The following is an 11920-nucleotide window of genomic DNA, read 5'->3' on the forward strand; positions in this document are numbered from 1 at the left end:
TTTTTTTTCAGTGGGTTTTGTATAGAAGTTGGATCAGCATTAACGGTACTACTGGCATCAAATATTGGTATTCCAGTATCAACGACACATTGTAAAGTGGGAAGCATAGTGTTTGTTGGATGGTTTAGGTCACGGGTCGGTGTGGACTGGAAATTATTTAGAAACATTATCATAGCCTGGTTTGTGACTTTGCCTATCGCTGGTGGACTTAGTGCGGCATTTATGGCGGGCTTGAGAGAATTGGTGTGATAACGGGAGAGAAAAAAACCAAAGGCATCAGGAAAGATTATCGAGTACCTGTCAAGTAGTCTAGATAAATCAGTATTGGCCCTCAGCCATGAAATGATCATGTAGAAATTACGTAGAAACTAAACAAGAAAAGGAGTATTGATTTGAAAGTAGAAAATAGGTAAAAAAAAAGTATAAGAAGAATTGTAATCAGTGGAAAGGAAGTTCTTCAAATGTTAGGTACAAAGGCAACGAAAAAGATAAAAAGAACAGATGAGTTAATGAGAGTGGAACAGATAAAAGTAGGAATGTAAAAAATATCGAGAAAAGATAAGGTATTTTAGAATGGTTAAGTTGGCAAGAAAGGAGTCTCTATAACGATTGGGCTCTCCCCAGATATATAACTATAAATAACATGCTGCCAGAACCTAAGTCTCTTCCAAACGGACACTAGTATAATGATGTGAAGTCTTCAACTTCATTTTTATAGTTGCTCAAGATATTGAGTTGTAGTGTGTGGAAAAGGTACCTCAAGGTGTGTAGCTTCAAGGTATGTGACCATTTTGTGTCGATTTGCAGTAAAACCCAACAGACTCACTCATGTGTAGAATAATGTAAACTATAAACTTTTTTTCTACCACTGAATATAATACGAAAGCTGCCACTTTCCCATGGGCAGTAGCTATCATCTACGCTCTTGCAGATGCTTTGCAGTTGTATTATATCCAGGTGCTTTTAATGATATCATGAAAGACACATGGGTACCCTCCTCTTGTGAGGCCAGGAAAATTCTCTTACGAAAGAAATTAACTATGCATAGCCCATCAAAATGTTGGGGTACCATTTACCATACTGCAGCTCATGTTTTACATGATATACAAAGTAAATGATGATCTGATGTTAATTATTTTTCTACAATGACAAGCTGTTGATTGTTGATATATTCTTAAGAGTTACTGTTGTGTACATTTCTTGGATATCTTGATTTGTGTGTTTCATACTGATAACTTTCAATGTTTTGTATAGATATATGTTCATTGTATGTAAGCTTGAAGTTTTATTTTTGTGCTATAACTTATTTTGTATGTATTTCTGTTATGAGAGATGATACAATGAGTGTAGGTGGGGTAAAAGGTGTAGACACTTTATTTATATTCAATTAGACCATGTTTTCATTTTCATCTTTCCTTTAGTTGTATTTGAATAATATGTAAGGTAATCAGTTTTACAAATTCATTTAATTTTTTTGTAATAAAGGGTGCAATTATTGGAACTGGAACTCTCTTGATTAAACACCTATTTGTATACAATTACATAATTATATACCACAGCATTTTGTAAATAGATTTTAAAACATGAAAAATGTCATTACCATATGTTTGGACATGTCCTAAATGCAATTAAATATTCATTTTTAGAAGAAAACAACAACAGAAATTATTAAAACAGAAAACCTTTTATGATGTCATTCTTATCCCAAAACATTTTTGTTTTCACTTAACTTCGATAAGACGATGTAAATTGTTCAAGATATCACCTTTGATATATTTGTCAGAAATTTTGCAATAAATCTACAATAAATTCTCCTGCTGACACTGTTTAAAAATGGTTTTATTTATGCTTTTTATAGCATTTTTCTTATGTTGAAGAAATTTTATGTTATTTTATTTTCATTTACTTTTCTCATTTCATATCAACGTAAATCAGAAATTTTTTGTACGTTTATGTATATGTTTAATCCTGTATGCTTTGAAATTTTCTGTAAAAAAAGGTTCAGACATATTTCTACAAATTTGAACATTAACAGAGTGTGTGCTTTATATGAAAGTTCTCAGTAGCATCTGTGACTGCCCGAGTTGACCTCTGTAAGGTGAAATGAATTGATTTGGTTGTCAAAAAACTGTTTTGGCCAGAATGTCAATTTTTTGGAAACATGAGTTAAAGAATTCAATTTTCTAATACCAAATAAAATGGAATGATTTTATTTTTTTAGGATTGGCACATGAAAGGATTCAAAAAAAGAAATTATTTGTGAAAGGAAAAATGGCCACCATCTATGTTTGCTTATAAAATGTTTGTGTTCACCAGTAAGACACTTCAAGTGGAGAGCATCTTCAAAGGACAAATAATGCATTTGTCAATAAGGTGTAGCCAATTTAATAGAATCCACACTTTTAGCTTTTAGAGAGAAAAAAATTGCCTGAAAAGGGTGAATGTGTCTTTTGTTAAGTTAACAACTTAACCCTATACTTTCATTTCAGGGCTTTGGTCTACAATATTTTTGCTGTTAACACAGAAATAGTGCTTTCATTTTGTAAATAATTATCTTAATATGCAAATATAAAAAAAAAAAAAAATTAAAATTGCAGAACTAATGAAAATTATTCTGGCACAAAAAAACCAAACCAAAAAAAAAAAATATATATATAAAACCCTTTATTGTAAAACTGTGAATAATGTTTCTGTACCAGCGTTGTACATGCACACTTCAAGGGGTATTGAAATGTGATTGTTGTACAGTGATAGTTATTGTATAGAGGTCAAGGTACTTACCTGAAGGGAAAGAAAGCTTTGTATTGAGTTTTTTCTCAGTGTAGGTTACACTGTTTTTATACACCCGAAGGGATGTAAAATATGACGCCGGTGTCTGTCCTTTAGCAATTTCGTGTCCGCTCTGTAACTCATGAACCCCTTGAAGGATTCAAAGAAACTTGACACAAATGTTCACCACATCCAGATGACGTGCAGAGCGCATGTTTAGGATGGCTTGCTTCCAGGTCAAGGTCACACTTCGGGGTCAGTGGTCATATGACTTTGTTTCGTGTACTCCTCTGTAACTCTTTAACTGCTTGCAGGATTTTTAAGAAACTTGGCACAAATGTTCACCACATCGAGACGATGTGCAGAGCGCATGTTTCGGATGGCTCTCTTCAAGGTCACACAGGGGTCAAAGGTCATACCTTCGGGAGTATATTGCGGTGCTCTTGTTATGGTTTGGTAATGGAAACATCTGGAAATAGTTGAGAACTTCTTCCTTTAAGGTGAAATACCAGTAGTGACACTGTAATATCTGTATTCACGTTAACCAATTTGGCATTCTTTAGTTGTTCATGTAGCTGGTCACACACATGGCCTTCAATCAAAAAAACAAGAAGACAAGAGAAAGCCTATCATGGAGAAAACATGTATTGCACATTGTTATTATGGGCCCACTACTTAAAAGAGAAGTAAAATTAACCTTTAGCTTGCTAAGTTTCCAAAATGGACTGGTCCATCATTCAATTTGGGCTATACCTTTTATTATTCAAAGAGGTATTCACGTAAAATTTACTGACTGAAAAGCGAACAGTGCAGACCATGGTCAGACTGCATGGATGTGCAGGCTGATTTTTGTCTGCACTGGTCGCAAAGGCAGAAACATTTGGTGCCAGCAGACTAAAGGTTAAGACCCTAACAAGTTAAAAAATAGAAATTAACTTTGAAATTACTCCTTCCATGTTCGGGTGGACATTTATAAATATTAACAGTTTTACAGCATAAAAGGGGGAAAAAGTTAAAAAGAAAAGAAAAAGAGACAAAAGAAAAAAAAAACTATGTTGTATAATATAATGTACCCATCCCTTTACTTATTTGAAAGTTTTTACTAGGTGTTAAAAACTGTTATTGAGTAATAACTTATTTAAAGTGCTGAGATTTTTATGTTTTCTTTTACTGGTTATCTCTGTTTACCTGATATTTTACGTGGTGTCTCTGCATTATGTACTTGCATATAAACTTGAATGTCTCTGCATTATGTACTTACATATAAACTTGAATCTGTTGGATCAGATTTTCAGCCAAATAATTAACTAATACAGGAAAATATTGCATAGAAGGAATAATTGGCTATCATGAAATAATGCCTTGACTGGCACAACATTGAATGCTGAGACATCTTCTGAAGATCTAAACTGTGTCTTTGTGGCTATAACCCCAACAGATCAATAATTAATATATATAGTGACGCAACTTGACCCCGATGGTTGACCTTTGCATTATAATACATAAGGAGGCACAACCTATTATTGAAAAGGAGTGTACATAAAACTTGAGCTGCACGGGAAAAAGGAAATATAAATCTATGTAAATATAAATTACTGTATTGGAAAGTTTTAACTGATCAAATGTAAGTATATATACTTTCATACTGCAGTGTATACAAACTAATTCAATATAAATATACATGGCTACCCCAAGCACCCTTGAATACTATAATGAAATAATCGATATGAATAATCAGCCTAAGGTCAACCATCGCGGTCAAGTTGCGACTACTATACTTAGTGTATGTATTTACTTATTGTTAAACACTGTTTTCTATTTATTGGTTTGTCATAAAGAAAAGCCTAGCCTTGGTGCAGTGATGCATTAAGTGCCTTAGTTAAACATACGCAGTTACTTTAAATGCTGCATTATATTTTTGTTGTTAAAAAGTTAATAACAGAATTCCAATATGAGGAAAGAATCTTTGTATTTTGTATGTTATACAAATGATGTTCTTTAACCATGTACAATTTTATTTGAAACTGAACATGACCACAACATTTTATGCCCCCGAAGGGAGGCATATAGTTTTTGAACCGTCTGTCCGCAATTTTCGTGTCCGGTCCATATCTTTGTCATCGATGGATGGATTTTCAAATAACTTGGCATGAATGTGTACCACAGTAAGACGACGTGTCGCGCGCAAGACCCAGGTCTGTAGCTCAAAGGTCAAGGTCACACTTAGACGTTAAAGGTCATTTTTCATGATAGTGCATTCGTGTACGGTCCATATCTTTGTCATCCATGGATGGATTTTCAAATAACTTGGCATGAATGTGTACCACAGTAAGACGACGTGTCTCCCGCAAGACCCAGGTCCGTAGCTCAAAGGTCAAGGTCACACTTAGACGTTAAAGGTCATTTTTCATGATAGTGCATTCGTGTCCGGTCCATATCTTTGTCATCCATGGATGGATTTTCAAATAACTTGGCATGAATGCGTACCACAGTAAGACGATGTGTCGCGCGCAAGACCCAGGTCCGTAGCTCAAAGGTCAAGGTCACACTTAGATGTTAAAAGTCATTTTTCATGATAGTGCATTGATGGGCGTGTCCGGTCCATATCTTTGTCATTCATGCATGGATTTTAAAATTATTGGGCATGAATGTGTACCACAGTAAGACGACGTGTTTATTCATGAACAATGCCATGTCTGCATTGTATTTAATATGAATGCTTGTTAAGTAATAGTCCTTTGGATCTTATGATTAGTGTAGTCATTACTTCAAAATTTGTATATGTAACAGTTCTAGTAAGTAGAATTAGACATTTTGATTTTGTTGTTGTGCAGCTAAACTGAGAAAAGCAGTATTTTCAACGGTGTGATTGATTACCGTGTCTTTAATCACCAAATATTTGATCACTGTGTGCAGATCTTGTCATTACCTCAAGTATTGTTAGTTGGTGATTTTATTGCTTTGTTAGTTTTGATTTTGAAGAAACAGTTCTTCAAGTATGTGAATTTTTGTAGGTCCATGCGTTTTAGCTATACACATTTGTTCATGCTAACTTTTAACTGCAAGATAGAGCCAGTCTGATTAAAAGGTATATCATAATTATGATAAAAAATGCAGGCTTTGTCAGAGTCCATTATTGGGCATTAGTATCATTTGAAGCATCTTGTCCATTTTGTAGTCATCAAAAATTATTTTTCTAGTGGTGTACGTGGCTAGCATAAGGAATTTTAAGAGTTCAGTACTAAATCAGAAGGAAAGTAACGTATGTTGTTGTGTATATGATATAAATTAACAGCTATTGAGTTACAATGAAAAATTGTTAAGTTTGTAGCCAGGATTAGATACATTCCTGTTTCTTTGAAAGGTAAATTTTTTGATTATATTTCTTGATAAAATTATATCATGTGACTGTATCTCTAAATAGAGTCATATCTTGTGACTGTATCTCTAAATAGAGTCATATCATGTGACTGTATCTCTAAGTAGAGTCATATCGTGTGACTGTATCTCTAAATATAGTCATATTGTGTGACTGTATCTCTAAATATAGTCATATCGTGTGACTGTATCTCTAAATAGAGTCATATTGTGTGACTGTATCTCTAAGTAGAGTCATATCGTGTGACTGTATCTCTAAATATAGTCGTATCGTGTGACTGTACCTCAAAATAGAGTCATATCGTTGTGACTGTATCTTGAAATAGAGTCATAACGTGTGACTGTATCTCTATATAGAATCATATCTTGGTCATATCTCAAATTAGAGTCATATCGTAGTCACATGTCTAAATGAAGTCATATCAGCTTCTAGAGCATTCCAGTTGCTTAACATTAGCTATTCAGGTCATGAAGTATTATGCTTGCCATTGCTTTCATCAGTTTAATTTGTGGTAGTACTTGGATACTTAGTTTTAATCACTTGTCCCTCAGCCATGGGTCTAAGTCCTACTCAGATTGTCCTGTGACGAAGCTTTTCATCTGGCGTGCAGAAGGCTGTTGGGTCTGCCCAGGTTCCCACCATGCCTGAAGTAATGTCTGGTAAGGCACCTTGGGTTTTCATCCACCATTGAAGCTGAAAAGCTGCCTCACAAATTAAATTGGGTTGTGATACAGAGCCCAGCAAAACAAACAAACAAACAAACTATAATTTATAGTTCGTTCAGGATTAAGGCATTGTTATTTGCATACCACCTCTGAAGTTAAAAGAACTGGATATTGTTTTAAAACAATGCAGGGGCATTTTGACTTGAACTGTTTATAATGGTTGACAGGTATTTTGATCTTTTACTTTTCGTTTAGAGTCAATTACCATGACTCAAGAACTGCTTAAGTATTGAAGGATGGTAGATAAGAAATCTATACTTTGTCAGCACAATGCAAATATCATGGATTGGAATGAGATATAACTTTGTCACAGAAAGTCTTTCTGTTATGATAATCATATAAAACTGAACAAGAGCTGATTATTTTGATATGGTGCTTAAGATGGCCTAAAATTGTTTGTGTGGAATACCTCTGAAATGTAGATTCTTGGATTTTTTTATGTTTGTTGTGTTTAGTAAGTGTCATGTTTTATACAAAATTCAGTTAATCCATTTAATAAAAAGCCTATAAAATTTTATGTTATTGAAAAGTCATAATATCAGATTATGAGATTGTTTGCTGTTTTACATTGGCAAAACTTTTTTAGCTCACCTGAGCACGAAGTGCTCAAAGGTGAGCTTTAGTGATCACCCTGTGTCCGGCGTCCGTCGTCGTCCGTCCGTCCGTCCGTCGTCAACAATTTGACTGTTAACACTCTAGAGGTCACATTTTTGGCCCAATCTTAATGAAACTTGGTCAGAATGTTACCCTCCATAAAATCTTGGACGAGTTCGATATTGGTCATCTGGTTCAAAACTAGGTCACCAGGTCAAATCAAAGGAAAGCTTGTTGACACTCTAGAGGTCACAATTTTGTCCCAATCTTAATGAAACTTGGCCAAATGTTACCCTCCATAAAGTTTGGACGAGTACGATATTCGGTCATCTGGGGTCAAAACTAGGTCACCAGGTCAAATCAAAGAAAAGCTTGTTAACACTCTAGAGGTCACATTTTTGGCCCAATCTTAATGAAACTTGGTCAGAATATTACCCTCCATAAAATCTTGGATGAGTTCGATATTGGGTCATCTGGGGTCAAAAACTAGGTCACCAGGTCAAATCAAAGGAAAAGCTTGTTAACACTGTAGAGGCCGCATTTATGACTATATCTTCATGAAACTTGGTCAGAATGTTAATATTGATGATCTTAAGGTCCAGTTTGAATCTGGGTCATGTAGGATTAAAAACTAGGTCACCTGGTCAAATCAAAGGAAAAGCTAGTTAACACTGTAGAGGCCACATTTATGACCATATCTTAAAGAAACTTGGTCAGAATGTTTATCTTGATGCTCTTTAGGTCAAGTTTAAACCTGGGTCAGCTTCGGTAAAAAACTAGGTCACTAGGTTAAATCAAAGGAAAAGCTTGTTAACACTGTAGAGGCCACATTTATGACTATATCTTCATGAAACTTAGTCAGAATATTAAACTTGATGATCTTTAGGTCAAGTTCAAATCTGGGTCATGTTGGGTCAAAAACTAGGTCACGGGGTCAAATCAAAAGAAAAGCTAGTTAACACTGTAGAGGCCACATTTATGAACATATCTTGATGAAACTTGGTCAGAATGTTAATCTTGATGATCTTTAGGTCAATAGGTCAGGTGAGCGATACAGGGCCTTCATGGCCCTCTTGTTTAGAGATTGAACATTGTTTTTTGCTGTTTTTTTTTTTTTTAAAGTTTTTGCAAATGCCCTTTTTTCTTTGTTTGTCACGTAATTATCAGAATTCCAGAAATAAATTTTACGCTGTTACGACGGATGAGTCTACAAATAACTTTATTAATACATTTTTCTTCTACAAACAAGATCATAACTATATTTACAAAAATTGCATTTTGTTTTCCGTTTGCAGCTTCACAAAATGGTGCAAACTCGTACTTTGTTGGCATTTTTTCCTAGAAGGGGGTCAAACTATTCATTTTCATAATTCATTCATCTGCTTAAAGTTCAGCGTCACTAGGGTTACCTCTTCCCAAAGTCCCTTTCATACTTTTCCAGGTGGATAAAAAAAAATTTCTCTGACTTGGAGGTATTACCGGTAATCACAGTAACAGCTGTAGAAGTAAAAAGAAAATTTATGCATGTGTAATTGGCTTCAGCAAACAGGTATATGTATGTCACAGCTGAACAGTTACAAATTAATTCAGTTGGCACCTGTGAGTGAAAGAAAGTCTGTATTTACATTTGATAGGAAATGATTTGGTTCTTACTGTTCAGTTTAAGGAACACATTAAATCATTTTTAGCTCGACTATTCGAAGAATAAGTAGAGCTATCCTACTCACCACGGCGTCGGCGTCACACCTTGGGTTAAGTTTTTCGTACCAGTCCACATTTTGACAAAGTCTTTTGAGATAAAGCTTTGAAACTTTCAGCACTTGTTTACCATCATCATGGCCAGTTATAGGCGAGAGCACATAACTCCATCAAGGATTTTGGCTGAATTATGGCCCCTTTTGACTTAGAAATCATGGTTAAGTTTTTCGTACCAGTTCATATTTTGACAAAGAGTTTTGAGATAAAGCTTTGAAACTTTCAACACTTGTTTACCATCACCATGTCCAGTTATAGGCAAGAGCACATAACTCCATCAGATTTTGGCTGAATTATGGCCCTTTTTGACTTAGAAATCTGGGTTAATATTTCGTACCAGTCCACATCTTGACAAAGTCTTTTGAGATAAAGCTTTGAAACTTTCAACACTTGTTTACCATCACCATGTCCAGTTATAGGCAAGAGCACATAACTCCATCAAGGATTTTGACTGAATTATGGCCCCTTTTGACTTGGAAATCATGGTTAAGTTTTTCGTACCATTTCATATTTTGACTAAGTCTTTTGAGATAAAGCTTTGAAACTTTCAACACTTGGTTACCATCACCATGTCCAGTTATAGGCAAGAGTACATAACTCCATTAAGGATTTTGGCTGAATTATGGCCCTTTTTGACTTAGAAATCTGGGTTAATATTTCGTACCAGTTCATATTTTGACAAAGTCTTTTGAGATAAAGCTTTGAAACTTTCAACATCTGTTTACCATCACCATGTCCAGTTATAGGCAAGAGTACATAACTCCATCAAGGATTTTGGCTGAATTATGGCCCTTTTTGACTTAGAAATCTTGGTTAAGTTTTTCGTACCAGTTCATATTTTTTGTAAAGTGTTTGACATATAGCTTTGAAACTTTTATCACTTGTTTAGTATAATAGTCTCTATCTGTAGGAAAGAGAACATAACTCTGTCATCTATTTTGGCTGAATTATGGCCCATTTTGGACTTTGAAATTGGTTCTGTTTCCATACAAGTCCATGTTTTGTCAAAACTATTTGACATATGGCTTTTAAACTTTGAACACTTGTTTATCATTATGATTTCCATCTGTAGGCATGAGTACATAACTATTTTGACTGAATTATGGCCCTTTTTGGACTTTGAAATTGGCTCATATATTGTCATTTAGTGCAAGACTTATCGAAATCAAAGTAATACAGGAACATTGTTTGTCTAATCTATTTATTTCTTTTGTCTGAATATCCGTGGAAATATTTTGACACCATTCTTCAATCAATTCTTCGAATAGTCGAGCGCGCTGTCATCAGACAGCTCTTGTTAGAAGTCACAAACAGCCAAAATGCTTGGTAAACGTTTATTCTACATAAAATGTGCTATGCTTTGAACAGTTAAATTCAATTACAAGACATTGTAACGGTTTGTGTAAACTTTACTATGGAGTTGCTTTATGCATGTAATGTCAATATGCATTTTTTTGTGCTTTTTTTCTTCTTCATTTTTTTGATGAACTTTTTCATTTAAATGTTTTTAACTATTGAATAAGGATAACAACTGATGTACATAAGTGATTGAAATGAAAATGAAATAAATAATTTATGACTGAAAATATGTGTGGTGGTTGTTCCTATCTTTATGAAACCTTGTATTACTAGTTTTGATAAAAAAAAAAGAGATTGTCGTAACACTGTGTTAACGAGTACATCATCTTGGATCTCTGTTGTTAAACACAGGCAAGGTCTTTCAACTAATTTTGAAAGACCCTGTCGTAGTAAATGTTCATGACAACGATTTTACTAGTGTAGCATGTTGTTTTACGCATTATCTGTCGGTAGACTATTGGTTTCCTGTCAATAACTAGAAAACGCTTGGTCTTCCAATGTAAGTGATTTGCGGGGTCAGAAGGTCAATGGTCATAGTGTGAGTGACATTAAGACTGAAAAACTGTTTCAGCCTGATAAGTTAATACTGCTTTGGCCTATAGTCTTCAAACTTCATCACCTGTGGTCAGTAGATGACCCCTATTGTTTAGGGTCAGTAAGGTGTAGGTCACGGTGACCTCAAGACTGAAAACAGTGTCTGTTAAAGAATGCTTTGGCGTAGTCGTCAAACTTGATAGGATGATATCTTGTGATCAGTAGATGAACCCAATTGTTTGCCGGGGGGGTGTTAGTAGATCTTTGGTTAGTGTCACAGTGACCTAGACTGAAAAGAAGTTTCTGCTCATTAATTAAAAGAACACTGTCACTGTCAATCTTCAAAGGACTGTTGCTTGTAGTCAGTAGATGGTCTCTTGTTTATAAAACATTTGGTCAAAAGTCAAGATCACATACAACTGCATAACCACTTGCCCGTGACGGGTCATCACAGCGGACGTGTGTTTACAGCTCTTTATGAAGGTGGGCATATTAAAATCGCACTGTAAGTCCGTCCATCCGTTCGTGTGTCTATGCATGCGTCCGTTCGTGTAAATTCGTCTCCGGGCTGTAACTGCCATCCATAAAGGGATTTTGAAATAACTTGGCATTAATATTCTCCATAATGAGACGACGTGTCATGCGCATGACCCAGACCCCTAGCTCCAAGGTCAAGGTCACACTTGAGGTTAAAGGTTAACATGGTCAGTTTCGTGTCCTGTCAATAACTCTGCCATTGATGAAGGGATTTTAAAATTACTTGGCATAAATGACCCCTATATTGAGACGGCGTGTCATGCGCAAG

At 35.1% G+C, this 11920-nt stretch overlaps 1 protein-coding gene across 4 annotated transcripts in view; it reads left to right on the top strand.

The window, feature by feature from the left end:
- The window catches only part of LOC123539610 (sodium-dependent phosphate transporter 2-like), a 48023-nt gene extending 45432 nt beyond the window's left edge, over positions 1-2591 (top strand). For all 4 annotated transcript variants that reach the window (XM_045324266.2, XM_053527054.1, XM_045324265.2 and 1 more), the window contains one exon: positions 12-2591. In XM_045324266.2, the coding sequence (XP_045180201.2) occupies positions 12-249 (238 nt within the window). In that variant the 3' untranslated portion in view covers positions 250-2591. The remainder of the gene's footprint in view (positions 1-11) is intronic.
- The last annotated feature ends 9329 nt before the right edge of the window (positions 2592-11920 follow it).

This window comes from Mercenaria mercenaria, chromosome 16, assembly GCF_021730395.1.
Source record: "Mercenaria mercenaria strain notata chromosome 16, MADL_Memer_1, whole genome shotgun sequence".
Taxonomy (NCBI): domain Eukaryota; kingdom Metazoa; phylum Mollusca; class Bivalvia; order Venerida; family Veneridae; genus Mercenaria; species Mercenaria mercenaria.